Source organism: Hippocampus guttulatus, chromosome 13 (assembly GCF_054856545.1).
Source record: "Hippocampus guttulatus isolate MCC_2025c chromosome 13, RoL_Hgut_1.0, whole genome shotgun sequence".
Lineage (NCBI taxonomy): Eukaryota > Metazoa > Chordata > Actinopteri > Syngnathiformes > Syngnathidae > Hippocampus > Hippocampus guttulatus.
Genome location: NC_141273.1, coordinates 4,616,098 through 4,638,400, shown reverse-complemented (window position 1 = coordinate 4,638,400; position 22,303 = coordinate 4,616,098). Strand labels below are relative to the sequence as shown.

Here is a 22,303-nt window from a genome sequence, read left to right as displayed (position 1 = left end):
TGTCCTCCCTTTCTTGTTTCTTCCGGTAGACACAATCCGAGTGCAGAAGGACGTATTAAAACGCCACTACTCAGGATAATCGCTGGCATTTCCCACCACAAGCTCAATAATATCTCCATGCTGCTGTGCCGTGGTTTGGCCGTAAGCCGGACGCTAACGAGATGGGGACGTGGGGCACACCGAGGAGGAGACCTCCATCACCGGTCCTTCTTGTATAGCTCGAGCCGCTGTCATGGTGTTTCCGCGGGCGAGGGCAACGCTCAGTCTGCCGAGACGGGCTCTACTCAGGGACTGTACCGGGACACCGTGCTACTTCCCCGGACGGACTTCCCCATGAAACTGGCGGGACAGAAGCTGCTTGACAGAGAAGTCGAGATTCAGGAGGTACGACCGACCAGCTTTGGACAAATCTTAAGTTCCAAAACCTTCGAGATGTTTGATGACTTCCTTGTTGACGGCATGCCCCGCGTAACAGTAGTTTGGACCTGTTTTATTATTTGTGTCATCAGTTCGCCATGAAACACGAATACATCGTTGTTCCAGTATACCCCGAAGGGCACAATTTAAAATACATTCACAGGCCTCATGTGACGAAGGAAGTTAACTTTCATTTTTGTGTTACTCTTTTTTGCTACATTATGAAGCAGACAAGTTGCACACCATCGCCGACTTCAACAATAACACTTTATTATCTTTACGTTTGGCTTAGCTGCAGTGAATGAACAATTCTTTACCTACCTTGTCCATTCACACACACACACACACACACACACACACCCACGAACACACACACACGGACGGATGTTCACCCTCATCCTCTCAGTTTAACGTACATTCTTGTCACAAGGTAAACATCTACGGATGTGTTTTGTTTGCAGAAGTGTGGATTTGCAAGTTTGTACACTTGGCAGAGCGAGAGGAAGGCCAAGAAATTTTGCCTTCACGATGGACCCCCATATGCCAATGGAGACCCACACGTAGGACACGCGCTCAATAAGGTCAACATTTTAAATCACCCCCCCCCCCCCAACCCCCCGTTGCACACTGTCGCAGTTAGGGATGGGTATCATTGAGATTTTAATGACAATACGCTTAATGAAACTGCTAATTTAGCCGGTACTATTTTGTGGTACTGTCTTCTTTATTCTTCTTTTATCCGTTTTTTTCTCAAAACAAGTATTAGAATGTATGCTACTTTTTAAATTATTTTTTGAAATATAAATTCACTTGTCTCGGAGCTACATAGTCATTCATCTAAAATAAATAAAAACCAATAACTTACAGAAAAATAAATGGTTGGAACAAATCACTATTAAACTATGACACATTAGATGGAGTCAAATACTGCAGTTTGAAAATAAAATATGCCCCGGGGTTAGTTTAATAACGGATCTCATTACCCATCCATAGTAAGTCAACAGAGAAATTGGTTCAAACCTAGTGTTGTTTGAAATCATCAGCTGCGGATTCTAAATTAATCCTCCACATTTGAGTTGTAAAAAGATTTGAGCTAAAAAATAAGAGATGCAATAAATATTTATTTGTTAATTGATATGAATGACAAGGAACTGTGGCATACATCAGTTCCAATTTATATATTCATTCCTTTGATCCAGATCCTGAAAGACATCCATAACCGTTTTGAGATGCTGAGAGGCCGACGGGTGCACTACATCCCGGGCTGGGACTGCCATGGTCTTCCCATTGAGCTGAAAGCTCTGGGTGAGCTCGGTGTCACGGATCTCAGACCGCTGCAGATCAGGCGCAAGGGTAGGAAAGAAATGCAGGTGGCTCTGTAAATTTGCTGTGTGTTGGATTTGATTCGCTTCACTATGTTGTTTTGTTTGTAGCTCGTCAGTTTGCAAAGGGGGCCATAGAGCGTCAGAAGGCTGCTTTCCAGCGCTGGGGGGTGATGGCCGACTGGGGCCAGTGCTACTACACCTATGATGGTGCCTACGAGGCCACTCAGCTGAAAGTGTTCCAAGAGATGCACAGCAAGGTAGGTCATTAAGAAAATCTGAACATCATTTTTATTTTTTGTAAAAATGGCCATGTGTTAGAGGAATCTATGAGCAAAATTGTATCATGTTTAAAGTTTCATTTTAATTTGGGCACATCGAAACGTTTGGGTGCGTATCCCGCACCCCCTAATGCCTGTGCATAAAGGCGCCGGCTACACAAAAAACAAAACAAACCACCTTTAATGCAAAGATCCTTTCGGAAAGGATTCTTATTGTTTTGTGGGGGGGGGGTACACTTTTGCAACGAGCTTCTTTTTAATTTCGACCCCAAAAAATTGTGTTATTTTCCACCAAACACATTTAATTAATTTTCATTTTCATTGTACAGTTTTTAAGTCTTATAGTTATTAATTATACCATTCCCAAAGTTTATAAAAGGGATAAGCTCCAGCCCCCCTTGCAACCCTAAAGAAGACAAACGCTATCGATAATGGATTGATTGTGAAAACTCTGATCCATCGTGGCTTCATCTGCTTTAATTGTCTTGCAGATGTCAACCATTTTGAATGCCCATTGCAATTATATGATTGGAGAAGAACAACAGCTTTTCTGTGCTGAGTACTGTTTTTGCTTATGTTTCCTTCATTCAACTGCATTCATTTCACTTTGTTGTCTCGTAGGGGCTCATCTATCAAGATTACAAGCCAATTTTTTGGTCTCCCTCATCAAGGTATGAAGATATTTTTCGCACAATTTGCAACATGAAGGCTTGGAAATTTGGTTTTCAAAGGAGGAACAAAAAAGCAATGATGTAAGTTGTGTCTTGGAAGATCAAAGCCTCTTGGCCGCCGAACAGCGAGCAATGAGCTTGAACTCGACTGAACTGCCGCACACTCTGTGGGGTTCGGTCAGGAGTTTTGCTGCAATTTACTGGACAACATCCCAGGTGTTACGATCAATCCAAAATGCCATGTTGTATTGAGCTTTGACAACCAAAATCTACTTTTTCAGGTGCATCTGAATATTGGCTGGCCGACTGGCATTATCCAGCTGTATCCAATACAGTATAGTGCAATATATATTTGATGTTTCCAATAAAGTATTGTGCTGTATACACTTCGCGGTTCACAGCAATACTTAACGATATTTTAAATTTCATATTTACCTGATGAAAAAGAAAACAGCTTGAGAATCTCTGTAGCGGAAACTTACAAATACAGTCAGTCACTCAATTGGGCCACTCAATTATATATACTCTCTCTCCTTTTATGTCTTACCTGTTTCCTCTCATTTAATGGTATTATACCTGTTGCAATCGATGAAATGCACGTCTTACTTCAAAATAGCATCATGTTTTTTGCGGTTCAAAAACAAATAATACAGTGAACCTCCTCTACAACGAAATCATGTTTGCAGCAAGAATTTTTTCACAACAGGTTTCTTTTCACTGTAGCAAATTTGATCTCAGATGTAAGCACACACACACAAACAAACGTATGTGTACTCTATTTTTATTCCAATAGTGCATAAGTATGAGCACACACTTATTTGACACTTCATATTGTCAGTGTAGAAAGAAAAAATGGGAAAGAAATTGCGAAATTTATGATCAGCATTCACCTAAACTTACATCAATTTCTTGGATAATGTATTTTATTTTGCTTGCTCCGTCTTTCATTTTGATCACTTTTACCCTCTCTTTCAGCATCAGAGCTCTTGTCTTAGCTGCTTGACATCCAAAGGTCCGTTTTGTAGCCATTTTAGCAATGCAACGTCCATCCTTGTCTGAATCTAACAATAACAAATACTTCCTGCCATGCAATGAACTTTTAAGCCAGCCACGGGACGCTTCGTAGTCCTCGATGGCCATAGTTAGCTCTCGAAGGCTAAAAGCCAATTGGAGGCCAAGATGATGCTCGGTAAGCCAATGGCAGAGCAGCTATGAGTATGTTGCATTCAGGAAACTCGCAGCTGTGACCGAAATAAACATCGTTCAGGTGGTTGCTGTTGCCTTTTTTCGAACGAAGCAGTAGAGGTCGCTGTTGGATCAGACTTCGTTGTAGTGAACGTCTTCGTGAGGCTGGAGCAGAGAAAATGATTTCGTATAACGCAACGGGGGTTTTCGTCGTATGGGGGGCAGGAGAATGGGAATTGTGTTAATGCATGAAGATTTTTTCAGACAAGGGGATATTTTCGCCCATGTAGGTTTTGTTCTAGAGAAGTTTCACTAATAGAAGAATAGAGTTCAGTGTATGGACCACCTCACCTTGGCTCCCAATATGGTTATGGCAGTTTTTCCATTGTAGCAAGTTTGTTGTATCCCGTACCACGCCACGACACTTCATTTTTGTAGACAACAGAAAGGCTTTGCGAGTCATGAAGGAAAAAAATTACAAGAAATAAAAAACAATTAAAAACACTTTCCATACATACATTTTCTAATCCGCTTATCCTCACAAGGGTCGCGGGGGGTGCTGGAGCCTATCCCAGCTGTCTTCGGGCACTAGGTGGGTGACACCCTGAATCGGTTGCCAGCCAATCGCAGGGCACACATAGACGAACAAGCATCTGCGCTCACACCTTGGGCCAATTTAAAGTGCTCCATTAACCTGCCACGGATGTTTTTGGAACGTGGGAGGAAACCGGAGTATCCTGACAAAACGGAAAACATGCAAACTCCACACAGGAAGGCCGCAGCCGGAATCGAACTCCTCTGCACTGTGACACCGGCGTGCATACCAGTCGACTACCCTACCACCCTAAAAACACATTGCAAAACACAAAACATTAAAAAAAGAGAAAGGAGAAAAAAAAAGCAAACATAGGTGCAATGATCATCGCTTGATGTGCGATGGGGAGTTGCCGATTTAATTTGTCACATTATTTGAATGGAATCAGAATTTTTCTGCTCATGTTTGTACCCGTTTAACCATTTCTGTTTCGATGCCATTTGCCATCCAGAACAGCATATCTCAGCATTTGCACTTTTTTTTTAAGCGCAACCTATGTTTCATGATGCAATTATTTTATTCCTCTGCTGTTAGAACTGCCTTAGCCGAGGCAGAATTGGAATACAACCCTGAGCATCTGAGCAAAACCATCTACGCCACATTCCCATTGGTCACAGATCCACTCAAGATAGCATCTAAAGCAGGTAATGAACACATTCACATTTTGGTCACTCAGAAACAGCATATTTTGTGTTGGGTGAATTATCTCTTAAAATGTCTGTGAAGTTCTGTCTTGACATTTGTGCATCTGCAGGCCAGGGTAATATTTCTGTATTGGTGTGGACCACGCAGCCTTGGACAATCCCCGCTAACCAGGCGGTCTGCTACATGCCAAATGCCCAGTAAGGAGAAGCGTGAGACTCGTGCAGATGTTGCTCTCACTGAGAGATGCCAAAAAGCACTAGTTCAAAATGCCATTAAGCACTATCATCGGTGCTGAACTCATTTCAAGACATGTTTATCCAATAATTGCCTTGGCTTTTTGAGGTTTAAAAATATGTCACGCATTAACAAATGAAAGGTCAGTTGCTTATTTTTGCTGTATTTTAAATTGACCCCCTCACCCCCGCCCCGTTAATGTTACACCGACAACACTCTTTGTACACATTATTTTTTAAGTATTCTTTAGTGTGTTGTCACTGTCTCACTCTCAATTAATGGAAGATTATTATATCACATCACTTTGAGGAGAAGGAAAGAAGATTCCTTTGCCGAGGTTAAGTGTGCTTCCCTCAATCTGTTTATTTTCCACTCCCAGTTCACGCATACTAGAAAACTGACACATAAAACAAAATAGAATTTAATATTGTACATTTGAACAGCAAAATATTCAATCGAAATATATAATTGTGTCTGAAGAAAGTCTGGGTGAGAGCTTGGTGCTAAAAAAAATGTCATAAGTGAGCTAACAAAAATAAGGATAGATGTTACAAAAATGTTAAAACTTCCAACAACTGTGACTTTAACACATGGAGCAGCAACACATACAAACAGCATGCAGCAATACTCACACTTCGACATTCTCTCTGCTCTGTGGCGACGGACCTTTTATTAATTATCACTGGAGCTCATTTGAACTTCAGGACCTTTCCCGGCTCTTCTCTTATTTATGCTGCATCTCTTCCAATTGAGTGCTGCTGGCCTGTTGCAGGACCATTTTGTAAATGAAGTCATGGAGCACCCTTTTTGTCTTTGTTTATCTGACCACATTGTAACAACCAGCAACCACTGCGACTAAAACAAGGTAGAAAATGCAATGAATTTCTCTGATTGCATTTTGAATTACTGGGAAATCAAATTTGAATGCGTGTAGATGTACAAATAGCCCAATGTCTTGCGTTTGATGGTGTAATGTATTTACAGGTACTCTGTGGTGAGGAGGAAAGACAACTCTCAACTGCTCTTAATGGCCACTGAGCGCTGTGCCAGTATGGCAGCAGTGTTGGGAACAGAACTGGAGAGTGTCGCCACCTTCACTGGTAACCTCACACACACACTTGCCAAAATAAAATTTAACAAACCAAACACATGAGTATCTAGTACAGTGGTGGGCAAACTACGGCCCGCGGGCCGAATCCGGCCCGTTGGTCTTTTTAATCCGGCCCGCCGAAGGTTGGTCCACAATTAAGGTTCGATGTGAATGATTGCATTCATTTCAATTGGTCTTGTAATGGCAGGCATTTCACCGCCAGGTGGCACATTGACTTGAAGTTGCAGAACACGGGGAGGGGGGCGGGGCAATCTTTTCGACCACCTAGTACCTCTGTATCGCTCTACTTCTACTGGTCTGATCACAACCCATCTGCAGCGATGCACAGGCTAAAATAGGTCATCAACAACACTTTTGTCATTTAACAAAAGTATATTAATACCGTACTTTCATGCTTTTGATCTCTTGATGTTTGATATGGACTGTCAACAAATGCAGTTTTTTTTTTTTAATGTACCATAGCTCGTGCTGACCTGGCCCTTCTGTCAAATTTTAAAAGTCAATGCGGCCCCCGAGCCAAAATGTTTGCCCACCCCTGATCTAGTATCCTAACAATAGGATCAGAACTAGAGGGTGGCATCTGCAAGCATCCCACTCTTCCCGGCAAGGAAGTCCCACTCTTGCCCGCCAATCATGTGACAATGGCGAAAGGAACGGGATTGGTCCACACAGCACCAGCTCACGGGATGGAGGATTACAGCGTGGCTTCTCAGTTCAAACTCCCCGTGGTATGATCTACTTAGTGAAGCTGAAGAAGGAACTTGAATGAGAAAAGTCCAAGTGCTTGACGTGTGTCCAACGGTTGTGGTTTCTTTTGAAGGAATGCCTGGTGGACGGAGATGGCAAGTTCACAGAGCTGGCAGGCCCAGAGCTCCAGAATCTGTCTGTGTTTAAAGAAGGCAATGAAAAAGGTATTGAGAAAATGTGCCCCCCCCTCCCCCCCCCCCCAAAAAATGGAAGCATTCCCTTTGTTGTCTGGGATTGGGCTGATTTGCCTTTTCTCTTCCTCTGTGTACACCTGTTAGTGATCTGCATGCTGAAAGAGTGCGGGGCTTTGGTAAAAGAAGAGGATTGCGTTCATAGTTACCCATATGACTGGAGGACGAAGCAACCTGTTGTTATCCGACCCAGCAAACAGTGGTTCATTAACACAGGCTCACTCAAGGACAAGGCAAAGGTCCAAACTTGAAAATTGTCTTCCATCTTTGTTGTTGTTGATGCACATAATCAGTGTCTGGCTTGTGCTAAAAGAGCTGCGTGTGTGTGTGTCCGTGTGTGTCCGTGTGTCCAGGACGCGCTGCAAAAGGTTCGTGTTTTACCGGAGTCAGCACGGAGCAGCCTTCTGACCATGCTGGACAGACGCACCTATTGGTGCATCTCGCGGCAGCGCAGCTGGGGAGTCCCCATCCCAGTCTTCTACCACAAAGAGACTGGCGAGGCGCTCATCAACAAGTAATACTGTGTCCTAAACTAAACGTCATCATCACAAAACACAAAAAGGTTGAAAATCAGTTGAAATGATTGCGGTGCCTGCCTTTCCTGCCTGTGCAGACACACAGTGTCCCATATAGCGGCTCTCTTCAAGGAAAAGGGCAGCGACTGCTGGTGGGAGCTACCAATTGACACTTTACTGCCAGCAGATGTCCTCAAGAAGGTGGGTGTGTTAAAACGTGTGGACTCGGCGGACACTTTATTAAAAACACCCGCATGTTTAAACGACATTCCAGTGCAAGAGCTTCATCAATCACTCCCATTTTGTCGTGTCCTATAGACTGAGTTCACCATTACAGAAAAATGATTTTCGGTTTCCAAGGTTTTTTTTTTTTTTCAAACAAACAAATTCAGGGAGTTGTGGTTATCTTTAACATCAGCAAAACAACACATTACAACACAGCTGGAAATCAAATCATTTGTTCATTTTAGACTCGGAGTCAAATTTTTTGTGATATGGTAAAAAAAAAAATCGCATCGCACAATATCATGTTACTAATTTATTATATTTATTGCAAGATTTATTATGGAAATTCCACCATCTGAAGTTAATCCGATGCATTGTAATTATACAAAAGCAATGTCACTATTAATGGCACAGCCGAGTAGTGATTGAAAACTAGTAGGAAATAAATGGCTTTTAAAGAGGCAGTAATGCGCAGTTGGAAATGACAAGAACTTAAGTTTTTTTTTGTTGTTTTTTGTGGCTGCAGTCACAAGGTGTAAATTTACACTGGATCCTAATGAGAGAGACTGTATTTATGTCAGTACAGAGCCTGCTCTTATAGTAACTCTCTTATGATTGGCTCGTGAGTATGTTGTTCACTGTTTTCCTGTTTTACTGTATGCCCTGATCAGAGTAAAGCAGGGCCCGCAACTGATTATGTCTGTGGAGAGGACGTGCTTGACATCTGGTTTGACAGCGGAGCGTCATGGGCAGCTGTCCTAGAAGGTAAAACTCATTCTATCAGCTGCTAGCTTTTAAGGTGCAAAACGCCCTGGTGAAACTAATCAGATCGTTTTCGAGAGTACGATCACCACAGACGACATCATCAGTCCTGTTGCAGTACCAAGATATTGCATTATTTTTAACACTGAACAGTTAATGAATATTGTGGAAAGATGTTAATGGGGCAAGAAGGCTCCATGATTCTTTCAGTGGTGCCATCAGTTCACATTCACTTACTGGGTGCTTTTAGGTCCACTCCCAACATGGGAATAAAATGCAATACTGCATTGGAAGTTCTGCCCAAACAATAAAAACGCCCTGTTGTAAGGGAAATGTACGTACTAACACGTTGCAGGGTGGTCCTCGGTTTACAATGAAGTTTTATTTCTACTCTGGTTTTAACCCTGCGGTCAAGTCTTTCTTCCAGCAAAACTAAAGTATGAACCCCCCCCCCCCCCAAAAAAAAACCCCAAAACGATTCCAATGAAAAACTGTTACTGCGGCCGTAACTGTGCTCTTGTACGTCTCCTGTCCTTGAGCTGTAATTTCCTACGTGGGCAACCCGGTGATCTGGCATATATTTATTTGTTTTCATTTACGGTGGTGTCCTCAGAGCTGATGAAGGGGCGTCTTCAACTTGTTATAACGACTACGGCCACTGGGGGGGGCAACACTTCCAAGTATTAAACGTGATGCAACAGTGCTACTCTTCTAAATAGAATTTAGGTGAACGTGAGGAATTTGTTCCTCATCGTTGACATACTGCAAAACAAATCTTGAGTGGTTGTAAGGTGGGTTTGTTACTAGCAGTGAATGCAAGCATGTTGGATGTTGTGGGGTGTACGAGGGAGGAAAGTCTTGAGACAAAAACTTTGGAACCAAACAGACTTCAACAGTGTGGCCCGCCGGCTGGCGTCCCACTATTGCTCGAAAGTGGCTCTGAATCTTCGCCAGCCTAGCTGGTCGTGTCATGGGGGGAGAAAGTCACAGCTGGGGTGGTTATATTGTGAATTAGCCACATTGTGAAGTTTTCACTCATAGAAATAAGCAGACCATTTCAGACTTTCAATTTTGTTTCACACTTCATTGGGCCATGGGGGATGGGCACTCCAGAGACAGACTCAACCTTTTGTACACAAACATTTCAAAAGTCCATTTTCCAGAAGGTTCTCCATAAAGGTTCGGTGAAAGTTTTCCAATGTTGGATTGTTGTCATTTTCAGAGGAGCTGCAGGGAGACTCTGAGGAGCCTGAGTCTCATTTCAGCTGGCTCCCGATGCCACTCCGCAAACCGCTGGTCACAGGTTGTTGGAGCAATTTGCTTCATGGTCGACACACAGGCCGGCTCTTTTCCTTTTGCCAAGCTCTTGCTCATCTCGTCCCTCCAAACGCTCGTTCTTCCACACTTGGGCCTTAGTTGCGGATTAGTGGTCCCCCATTGGTTCATGGCCTCCTGTTGCTCACCCCCTTTGCATGCAGGACATATCCTGATTTGTCCAGCTGCACATCTTTACCACCAATTTTCTGTGCAGACTGGTTGAGGATGAGGCAGACTGCTGATTGTTTTCCAATTGCCTCTGCTATCGGCTATCGGCTGTCGCCCTCTTTCCACGTTCAGTGCTCCGTGGACGAGAACTAACAGAAAGTAACCCTGCTCCCGATGCTTTATCGCTGGCATGAACAGTGGGCCTCTTTTCCTTTCCCCTAAAGAGGCAGACTGCAGGGCGGACGCGTACGTGGAAGGGAAGGACCAGATCGGAGGCTGGTTTCAGTCATCGCTGCTCACCAGCGTCGCCGTCAGGAACAAGGCGCCTTACAAGTGAGTTTTTGCCATCATGGAAACATTTTTACAAGGGGGCAGGCAGAGAACACAGACGTTTATCGACTGCAGTAACCAAACAGAATCAGAGATGAAAGTCCTCCGGAATTCCGGGTTTTTCAAATTTTTATGAAAATCTCTCCGGAGAATTGAGGAAAAATGGCCTCAAATTAAGCCGGATATTAGTTGACAACATTGAACGAAATTAATCCGGATATTAGTTGACAACATTGAACGAAGACGCGTTTGAGTTCGTTGTTTTGCTTTCACGAGCGTAGCCATGTTGAGACACTAACACTAGTAACAGTAAAGAGATTTTCATCTCTTTATAAACACACTTGCTAAACCCCAGTGGAACAAATAAAAGACACCGTGGACAAGACAGTTGTCGTAAAAAAATATATTTGGACAAAAAGGGAAACACAGATTGGCAGAAAAACGTGTCCGTCCGACTTCGAGTGTCGTCTCGGCTAGCTTAGCTTAGCTGTTGTCGTGTGTGACGTCGGGTTTCTGACATCGTTGCGTCGGCGCTGATTGGTTGAAATCAAAAGACGCGCTTGCGTACATGTTCGCGCTGAAGCACGCAGAGCAGAGAGCAGCAGACTATCTACTGCTGAGGCTCGCTCAGCTTGAGTGGCGTCGCCCCAACAGTAATACCCTCGGCTCGCATTTTCATGGCCTCGCCATATCTCTGAGATTTCGAAATTTCGGCAAGAACAGAAGCCACAAAGGGTGCACGCGTGCACACAAAAGGAAGATTAATCATTGAATGTCGAGTATTTGAATAGCGTTTTGTGTAAACCAATTCATGCGAGATCGGCCAGATCTGTGCGTGCGCGCGTGTGCATGTGTCAACTTTGAATAATAATTGAATGAATAATGTTTATTGGCCAAATATCTGAGAAAAAAAACACAAAAGGAATTTATCACTGCTATACAATCAGTGGACAGTATCAATCTGAATGTGAATGGCTGCCTGTCTCTAATGCGTCCTGTGATTAACCAAACATCCATTTTCCTGATCCACTTACCCTGACAAGCATGCTGCAGCCTATCCCGGCCGTCTTCGGGCAGTAGGAACCGGTTGCCAGACAATCGCAGGGCACACACAACCATTCGCACCCACACTCACATCTAGGGACGGTTTCGAGTGTTCCATTAATCTGCCATGCACGTTTTTGGAATGTGGGTGGAAAACGGAGCACCCGAAGAAAACCCACGCAGGCACAGGGAGAACACACAAATGGCACATAGGAAGGCCGGAGCCGGAATTGAACCCTGCCACCTCTGCACTGTGATGCCGACGCGCTAAACACTCGACCCCCGTGCCGCGCTGAATGAAACGTTTTTTTTAATGAATACAAATCTTATCTCTTTGTTCATCTATCTGTGCCAGTGGCAGGCAGAATGATTAAATCCTTGTACCACTTGAACAGATCACTGGTGGTCCATGGGTTTGCGGTCAATGAGAAGGGAGAAAAAATGTCCAAGTCTCTCGGGAATGTGGTGGATCCGGATGCAGTCATCCATGGTGGGAAGGTAAAAACAAAAAAATCGAATGTCAGCCCCCATCCTTGCATGCACATGTGACTGGAGTCCTCTAGCGCGGAAACAGCAAACGTGGGGGGACATCGATGGCAAATAATCGTCTTGAGAAATCGCCATACTGCATTTTTGCGACTTCACTACACTGTTTGTGTATGTACGTATAAGAAGAGGTTTCTTCGGTTTTACGTGAAAATCTGCTCCAATGACATACTGTAATTTTCCATGATTAATCATTAAGGAAAAACAGACCAAAATTGTCCTGCTGTATTGTACAAGGGTCGATTAAAATTTGCATCATTTTACAGATAACTGCAAGTATCAAGAGGTGGAGAGAAAAAGTAGACATACATGCCAACATATTAAATATGTACCGTAATCTAAAAAGCAGCAACATTAGCCTGCTAGCATCAGAAAGCCGCTCGGGGCACCTTTTCTGTTTGTTTGTTTGTTTATTGAACATAAAACATATATACAGTAATAATTTGACAGAAAATAAGGTAGATAAAAAAAGTAAAAAGAAAGAAATCAATCTTCATTCAACACAGTTATTATGTTCAAGGGAGTAGGAAGAAGTAAAAAACTTATCTAGTCCTACCCCGTTATGTGATTGTATCTAATAAATCATTTTTATATCAATCAGAAAAGTAAGAAGAAAGAAGTCTCCATTAAGGCTCATACTTTACCCTTAACCGTGATATTTTTACAACTTTTGGTTTGTATCGGGATTATATACTTCCACACCCTGACACTCTTGTGTCAATTTTCTCTTAAATTCATAATGGATATTTATATACCTTTCTCTATTTATCAACTTAGTTCTGATTTATCATTATATTTAATGTTTTGAATTTATCATTTTAACTCTGATTGATGTAGGTTGTTTGTACTATTTTTTTGAATTTGTTTTTTAACTCAGCAAGCGATTTACTCATTTTCAGGTCCGTTTCGAGATTATTCCACAGATTAACACCTTTGATAGATACACTTCTTTGCTTGATGTTTGTTCTTGTTTTGAGTTTTTTGAATAAGTTGGTACCTCTTAAATCATAGCTGCTTTCTCGAATTTCGAAAAACTTCTGAATGTTTTGGCAGAGCAGGTTATTGTGTGCTTTGTACATTAATTGGGCGATTTTAAAGTCAACCAGGTCATAAAATTTCATCGTATTTAATTTGATAAATAGTGGATTTGTGGGTTCCGTATATTTTGATCTATTAATAATTCGAATTGCTTTTTTTTGTAGGTTGAGAATAGGGAGTGTGTTTGTTTTGCAGGCATTTCCCCATATTTCCACACAGTAGGTCATATATGGTAATAATAATGAAGTGTACAATGTGTACAAAGATCTCTTATTTAGCACTTCCTTGGTTTTGTAGAGGATCCCTACGGTTTTGGCTATTTTTCTTTTTACGTTATCGATATGTGGCTTCCAACATAGTTTTGAGTCTATTACTAATCCGAGAAACTTGGTTTCATACGCTCTTTCTATCTCAATTGAGTTTACCATAATTTTAGCTTGGTGTTTGATTGGTCTTGTGCCAAAAACAATTAACTTCGATTTTTTCAGGTTAAGTGACAATTTATTTCTGTCGAACCAGTTTTTTAATTTGTTTAATTCGTTTTCTACGGTTGTCAGGAGCTGTTTCAGATTTATTCCAGAACAGTAGAAAGTTGTATCATCAGCAAATAGGACACATTTAAATTGTTTTGAGACCTTGCAGATATCATTTATATATAAGATGAATAGTTTTGGACCAAGCACTGACCCCTGAGGAACTCCGTGAGTGATTTTTAGTTGATTAGTTTTTTTATTGTTGAGTTGCACGTACTGATATCTGTTTTCTAAATAACTTTTTATCCATTTATAAGCTACACCTCTAATGCCATATCTTTCTAGTTTTTTCAATAATATACTGTGATCTATTGTGTCAAAAGCTTTTTTTAGATCTAGGAAAACCCCAACAGTAAATTCTTTGTTGTCTATATTAGTGGCTATTGCTTCCACAAACTCCATAACTGCCATTGAGGTGGTCCGCTTTTCCCTGAAGCCATATTGATTCTCACTTAACAGCGCATGCTTTTGTATAAAGCTATCAAGTCTGCGAGAAAATAGTTTTTCTAATATTTTTGAAAATTGTGGTAGTAGTGATATTGGTCTATAATTTGTAAACCGATGTCTTTCTCCACTTTTATAGATTGGAATAACTTTAGCAATTTTCATTTTTGATGGAAAGATACCAGCTTTGAATGACAGGTTGCATATGTGCGTGAAAGGTCGCACTACATATTCTATAATCTGCTTTATTATTGTCATGTCAATATTAAAGCAATCAGTTGACTTTTTATTTTTAAAAGTTTTTATAATATTTGATACTTCTTCTTGTTTTACAGCAGTAAGGAACATCGTGGAGGAGTTTTTTTCTACATATCTATCTATTTCAAACAAGTTTGTTGGATCAGGAATTTGTTTTGCTAGGTTACTGCCGATGTTGACAAAATACTCATTAAATTCAGTTGCTATTTCTGCAGTTTTTTCCAAAATAGTATTTTTGCCTTTGATAAAATACTCTGGATAATCCATTTTTTTAGGACTATTTCTGATTACTTGGTTAAGTATCTTCCATATTTCTTGTGTGTTACTTTTATTCTGCTCTAATAGTGCATGATAATGATCTCTTTTACTGGTTCTTATAATATTTACTAGTTTATTTTTATAGGTCTTATATTTTTTTTCTGCTTCTTCAGTTCTCAATTTTAAAAACAATTTATATAAATTGTTTTTCTTTTTACATGCGTTTTCTATGCCTTTCGTTATCCATGGCTTACTTGGGTCTTTATACTTTTTGGAGACTTTAGTTAATGGAAAATGTTTATCATATAAGGAGATTATGGTAGACTGAAATACTTCAAACGCTGTATTTGGGTCTTCGTTTGAATAGACCTCGGTCCAGTTTTGTTTTTCTAGGTCTTGCTTAAAGGCGTCGGTGGAGCGTTGGGTTCTTAGTCTTATTTCTGTTATGCGAGTTGTTGACTTAGCTTTTCTATCAAAATAATTATGAAAAACTGCAAAAACAGGTAGGTGGTCACTTATGTCATTAATGAGAAGTCCACTTTCCATTTTATGGTCAATCTTATTTATAAATATGTTATCTATTAATGTGGCCGTGTCAACTGTTATTCTGCTAGGTTTCAGGATTACTGGGAAAAAGCTGTTGCTGTACATAGTATTTATGAAGTCGGTTGTTTTTTTGTGTCCATTTGGGTTTAATAAGTCAATGTTAAAGTCACCACATATTATTCGTGTTTTCTTATCGTTGTTGTAACTGAGCATATCTGTTAGTTTTTTATTGAATGTGTCAATACATGATCCTGGTGTCCTATAGATGCAACTTATGATGATATTTGATGCCTTTTTATTATGTATTTCAATGGTTAGACATTCCATTAGGTTTTCTATTGTGTTTGTCAATCTCTCGATTTTACTGCATTTAAGTGCTTTGTCTACATATATTGCAACCCCCCCTCCTTTTTTGTTTTCCCTATTAGTTGCAAACATTTCATAACCTTCTATTTCCATTTCAGTTGTTTTATCTTCATCAAGCCAAGTTTCTGATATGGCAATTATTTTGAATTTATTGAATTTAGTCAGGTATTCTTTGATTTTTGTGAAGTTTTTATAGAGACTTCTACTGTTTAAGTGTATTACTGAAAGTGCATTTTCCAATTTTATATTAGTGTTGAATTGTTCATCCAGGTAATAGTCAGAGTTTGTTACCCTTTGTTTGTTCTGGAAGAAGTTGTTGTCTGGGTCCAAATTGTTCTCGGGATCGAATGGCTTATAGTCAATATCTTCAAAGGGTTGGAAGTCCATGTTTTTGGGATGTGAATTTCCCGCTCCCACGCGGTCGTCGCTGGCTCCCTCGCGGTCGTCGTTGGTTCTCTCGCTGTCGTCGCTCGCTCTCTCGCCGTCATCACTGGCTCCCTTGCGGTTGCTGGCTGGACGTCTCCTGGGTCCCTCGTGGTCGCTGGCTCCCTTGCGGTCGTCGCCGACTCCCTCACGCTCGCTGGCTGGCTGCCTCCTGGCTCTCTCACGCGCGCTGGCTGGTTGTCTCCCGGCTCCCTCAGGCTCGCTGTCTCCCGGCTCCCTCGCGGTCACTGGCTCCCCTGCTGTCGTCGCTGGTTTCCTCTCGGTCGTCTCTGGCTCCCTCGCGGTGGTCGCTGGCTGGTTGTCTCCCGGCTTCCTCGCGGTCGCTGGCTTCCCTGCAGTCGTCGCTGGCTTCCTCGCGGTCATCACTGGCCCCCTCACGGTCGGTCGTCGCTGGCTCCCTCGCGGTCGGTCGGTCTTGAAAAAGTTATTGTCCGGGTCCAAGTTGTTCTCAGGGTCAAATGTCTTGTGGTCAGTAGGGTTGGAAGTCATCAAAGGGTTGGAAGGGTCATCAAAGGGTTCGAAGTCCATGTTTTTGGTATGTGAATTTCCTGGTCACTGGTTCTGAGCACGTAGGAGCATATAGCGCCTCTTTCACAGACAAGGCTTGTCGGGCGTCCCGCTGGCTGCGCGAGAAAGTGGGAGTGTGTTTATTCTGCAAGGGTGGCACCTCACTATGCGTATAAAATTGAGCATCCAATCATTTTCATGAATTGGGTGCTCAATCTATTCGAGAGCAGGAATGAGCAGAAAAGCTCAGAGACGCATGCATGGAAGAAAGCGCCACGTTGGGGGTGTTGTTGGTGAGGGATTAGCATGGAACATGGATACCAATTCAAAAAGTTGCTATGGCATGATACGGACCCTTTAAGTTGCAGTTTCCCCACTGTGTCATTTTTCCCCACATTGCCAGGACGGCAGCATTCCAGCTTATGGGGCAGACGTGCTGCGATGGTGGGTGGCCGAGTCAAACATATTTTCCGAGGTTCAGATCGGACCTTCGGCCCTAAACTCGGCCCGAGAAAACATCAACAAGGTAGCGCTGGCGTTAGTTTTGCCTGGCGTTGCGCTGATGACGTCTTTCCCAACCATCCAATTGCTTTCTTCTTCTTTTTCATCTCTACCAGCTCAGAAACACTCTGCGGTTCCTGCTCGGCAACGTCCACGGCTTTGACCCACGGACTCAGGCTGTGGAGGCCCAAGACATGATGTACATCGACCAGTACATGTTGCACCTGTTGCGCGAGTACAGCATGAAGGTAACAAAAACATCATCAGGACTGTTTTCAGACGTGTATATAGCTTGCTGATGAGCTGGTCATTTGAATCGGGTGTCTTGGAGGCAGGAGACATCTAAAAGAGGACCGGACTCGGGGACCGCTCTTCTAATTGTGCCGTATGTTTATTCGATGGATTTCGCGCTATTATGCTAGGTTCAGACCAGACATGAAATACCCGGTAGCGCCACGTTGCTTGCTTGTGAGTTCACCGTGCAAACTACACGGGGGTTGCTTCGCGTGGAGGAAGGGGATCTTCAGGCGGATTGAAAAAAAAAAGGTTGAACTTCGCTAGCCAATCTGGTGACCGTTTTTTGCGGTAGAACTTTATAACTGTCAACAAGTTAATGCACTCACCATTCTCCAAGCGCTTTTGAACTGCCCGAGAAGCTATTGGAAGCCGGCTGGGTTGGATTTCTCATTTCTCACAGCACTCGAATAGACGGTGGGCAGCCTTGGCGGAGGTCTGTGCCCTCCAGCTTCCCATTTGAATTGTACTTTATCCTTTTTAAAGGTGACAGATGCTTACAGCGAGTTTGACGCCGGCCGAGTCATACGCCTCCTCCTAGCCTTCATGACCAGAGAGCTCTCCAGCTTTTATTTCAGCATCATCAAAGACAGGTAATGTATTTTCATAATCGGCTTACGTCACGACGCCCACGACCACGCTGAAGGTAAGCAAACTTGTTTTCTTCCCACTTCCTTCCAGGTTGTACTGCGATCCCGAGGATTCGCTGGGCCGAAGATCGTGTCAGACGGTCTTGGAGGAGATTCTGGATGGGGTGACGAGATCCATTGCCCCCATCCTGCCTCACCTGGCTGAAGACGTGTACGCTCACACACCGGGACACGGCGGTGAGTAGAACACACTGCAAATCGTTTGGCTCAGCCGAGTCGTTCGCATGCCTAAAGATTCTTCGTGGTGGGGCCTTGTGCAGAAGAGGAGACGCTATTTCGGAGCGGGTGGATCAAATGCAGCTCTGTGTGGAGGCGACCCGGACTGGAGGAGGCGGTGGAGGGTGCGTGCGCCATCAGGGACTCCTTTTTGTCCTCTATTCCAGGCAAAAATGCGGCCCAGTATGACCTCACCATCGCCATTGAACCCGGGCTCTTGTTTGAGCTGATGGAGGTAAGACATGACATCATGAAAGATAGTTTTTTTTTTTTTCAGAGAATGTTTGATTTGTTTTGTGAGTTTTCAGGATTATTTTCGACAACCCCCTTTCCAATGAAGTCGGGATGTTGTATAAAACATAAATTAAAACACAATACAGTGAACCCTCGCTATAATGCGGTTCACCTTCCGCGGCTTTGCTGTTTCACGGATTTTTTGAGTGCATTTTTTTAATGCTTTTTTTTTAAACAGTGAATTGTGTTCTGCATCCTGATTGGCTAAGGGACTGACCAACGTGAACAGTCTCCGCACCTCATCTCTGTACAGCTTGCCAAATGTACCCATACAAAGTTTTGGTCTTGGGTTTCATTGTATCAGTGGCGAATGCTGGTCTGTCAAGGAGGGGAAACTCAATTTCTGCCTACATCATAAAATGTGTCCGTTTATATGTGAACTCTACTCTCCGTTCCTTTTCAAAAAAAAAAATGAAAAGGATGCCTTCGCCATAAGGTCGGTGATTGGCTTATTTCGCTGTCAATCAAAAAGAGATTCAGCCTCAGACAGATCATCCAATCATCATGCAAATAATCTCAGCCAGCCCATAAACGCCCACTGTCCATAGATTCCCAGAGACGCTGAGCGTCTGATGGGCGGGACAAAACCAGCATTTATCCAATGACTCGTCTCGTTTCAATGCATTGGGACAACAGGCTCTGAACTCTCTCGACGCCCAGCGTCCGTGCTGGAGACGCTCAGCGTCCACACAGTTTAAAGCACATTGAAGCCGTGGGAATGAATGAGAAGAGGGTCGTGTCGGAACCAGTAATACGAAGCTGATTCGGAACAAAGGTTGAGTGCGTTATAGTGCATATTTAGTCAATGACATGTCCACACAATTGTACGTACACAGCTGAGCTTCCTTTGCAGTCTTGGAGCAATCGCCTCTGCATTGTATATATAGTTCAGTATTGTATAATAACTGTAAAAAATAAAGCTGACTACTTCACGGATTTCGCCTATCACGGGTTCTGTTTGGAACATAACCCCCGTGATAAATGAGAGTTCATCCATCCAGCAAAGGATTTGCAAATCATGTTCAACTTACGTTTACTTGAATACACGAGAAAGACAAGATATTTAATGCTCAAACTGATTAACGTCATTGTTTTTGGCAAGTAAACATTAACTACGAATTTTTATGGCTGCAACATATTGCAAAAGGATGCAAGGGATAGGTGGCAAAAAAGACAAGTTAAATTGTATTTGTGATCAATCCGTCGTCCTGTCTTATTTTATCCACACAAAGTCACTCTGGGCTTCATCTTCTAGTCTCTCCAAGAGGATCCCACCTCGACTTCCTCCCAGCTCGTTGAGCTCATGATGGCAGCCCGAGTCAACCTGAGGAGCGCGTTGCCTCGTGACCTTCCCTCTGACACCCTTGTGAGCCACGGCACATTCCTCATCAACTTGGAAGGTGAGACACCACACCCCAACCCGAGTTAAAAAACAAACAAAAAAACAGTTACTGACTGTACATGTACGTCCAAGGTGGCGTTATTCGAGAGGAGTGCAGCTATAGTATAGCAGCGGTGCCCACCTCCGCTGATCGATGCCCACGATGCCGACGCTACACTGCAGAGTCTCCAGACTGTCTGTGCCCGCGCTGTCAGACTGTTCTCGCCAAAACGCAGTAATGGGCCAATCGGCTCGAAAACATTCTGCTTTTTTTGCCCTCCCGCTGAGGAATGTGTCACCCCAGGAGCTTCCCAAAGACTTTTAACACTTTGTACTTATGATGTTGAGGTGGTTTACTGTATTTCTAATGGAATGCATTGACTGAAGAGGAGTCCATCAGGGAGCCAGTCAAACGGCTGTTTTAGTTTTGTGTATATAAGTAAAGAGGATGAATTCACTACAAAAGTGTCACTATGTGATCATGTCAGGAGTATATAAGGTAAATCATGTTTGTAAATTGCACTTACATGGGGGACGAGTACATTAAAAGAAATCCAGTTATATATGTGCGTGTATGCTGTTTGAAACTGGTGAGAATGGGCAGAACTAGCATGTGTGCGTAATCATTAATACAGGTAAGTATTGATGTGGCTTGACATCCTCTTCCCAAGACGATGCATGTGTAATCTACGATCAATTTGACGAAAGAATTTAACACACGTCATAATTAGTTCTACCAACAGTTAACATTAGCATTACTACACCTTGTGACGAATGTTTTATTGATAAAGTTACCATGCTACAACAAGTAAATTATAAAATAACCAATACTGTTTCATAATATTTTTCACAGCGATTAGCCTACAAATCTAATGACCAATTTGCCTCGTAATCGTGCCTCGCGTCGTATTTCGCTCGCGCGTTCTGTGCATACGTCACAGGTGAGTTTTGTGATACGCCCTTTGGACGATTCATACGAAAAATCAGACACATCACAAACACACATACAGGCGCAGTGAAATCGCGTTGATCACACAGTCAACTCAAGTGCGGTGACTTTTATAATTAAATTATTTTTCGTACCGTGAAAATGACGACACGCTACCGGTCACGATTGTTACTGTGAAATCCTCAGGCTTGCCCTAGTTTTTTGTTTGTTTGTTTGTTTTGCCTGAGAAATTTCCTTGCGTCCCAAAAACGCACATTGTTTGGAACTGTGCGTCCCGTGGGAAAATTATGCGTCTAGAACGCGGAACGCAGAGGTAACGAGATGGCCGAATCTCTAACCATTCTCTGAGTACTGCTATTATTACCACTACCACTAATACTACATTAATTTAATACCTTCAACTTCACAATAATAATAAATAATAATTAAATCAACCATGATTTTAAACTATGTATTATCAATATTCATTATTCCAAACATGAGAAAGCATTCAGCAAACATAACTGGAATCGAGCAAAAGGACTCCAAATCCCAACAGCCAAACCCGGAAGTGAACTGCCGACATTATTGACTCCAGCTGTAACGCAAATTACTTAGTTCAAACAAACATTCTAGTGCAACCGCACAAACGTGACGACTGTGCAAAAAGAACTAAATAAAAGACACCACTGTTACAGAAAGGCTTTACACGCTATTTAAACTGCCGATCGCGAACGCAACAAACCGTGATTGAAACTAACTGTGATGCCGCTCTTTATACGTTGCGCTAACTATTACCTGTCAGTAGCAGACCCGCCCCTCTTAAAGCGCTAGAGTTAAGCCATCAATATGGGTTTCCTTGCATGGAATTTATTCGATTCGTTCGTGATTACTGCGGTACTTATACAAGTGTTTCGAGACTTTTATCCTGTCTTCCTCAACTGTCGGACCGCGATTCACGACCGGACTGCCGGCCTCCTCTGTCCGGACCCTCGGCAAATTGTATAAAATAATAAATTATAAAGTGATTTTTACGTTATACATTTTATATTTTTGGACTATAATCTGCAAATTACCCGTTTTATTATTTGCGTGCACGAACAGATGTATCGCAGAGGATGCAGCAGCACGACTGTGTGTGTATAATGTTTGACGAACCGGAGACCCTGGCTGAGCAGGGCATGTCGGCAATAACGATGCGCTGATTGGCTCCTCTGAACTTAAGGTGTGCCCATACATAAGCGTCAGCATATACAATGCGCTGATTGGCCCCTCTGAACTTAAGGTGTGCCCATACATAATCACGCATTCAAAATGGATGATTGTGTCAGGAAACAGA

At 42.6% G+C, this 22,303-nt stretch overlaps 1 protein-coding gene across 4 annotated transcripts; it reads left to right on the top strand.

The window, feature by feature from the left end:
- The first annotated feature begins 7 nt into the window (after positions 1 to 7).
- On the top strand, positions 8 to 20,599 carry iars2 (isoleucyl-tRNA synthetase 2, mitochondrial). Of its 4 annotated transcripts, none has more exons than XM_086127171.1 (24): positions 8 to 384; positions 879 to 998; positions 1,617 to 1,770; positions 1,851 to 1,999; positions 2,642 to 2,691; positions 5,006 to 5,115; positions 5,226 to 5,313; positions 6,335 to 6,450; positions 7,020 to 7,189; positions 7,282 to 7,372; positions 7,487 to 7,638; positions 7,753 to 7,913; positions 8,013 to 8,115; positions 8,811 to 8,904; positions 10,124 to 10,204; positions 10,611 to 10,719; positions 12,156 to 12,258; positions 17,104 to 17,226; positions 17,318 to 17,449; positions 17,982 to 18,088; positions 18,177 to 18,322; positions 18,406 to 18,596; positions 19,911 to 20,055; positions 20,130 to 20,599. In XM_086127171.1, exons 1-24 carry the CDS (start codon positions 118 to 120, stop codon positions 20,273 to 20,275), a joined length of 3,108 nt encoding a protein of 1,035 aa, XP_085983297.1. In that variant the 5' UTR covers positions 8 to 117; the 3' UTR covers positions 20,276 to 20,599. The 4 variants fall into 4 exon arrangements, with proteins under 4 accessions (XP_085983297.1, XP_085983296.1, XP_085983299.1 ...); XM_086127170.1 differs by having other exon boundaries at positions 2,642 to 2,772; XM_086127173.1 differs by lacking the exon at positions 10,124 to 10,204.
- The last annotated feature ends 1,704 nt before the right edge of the window (positions 20,600 to 22,303 follow it).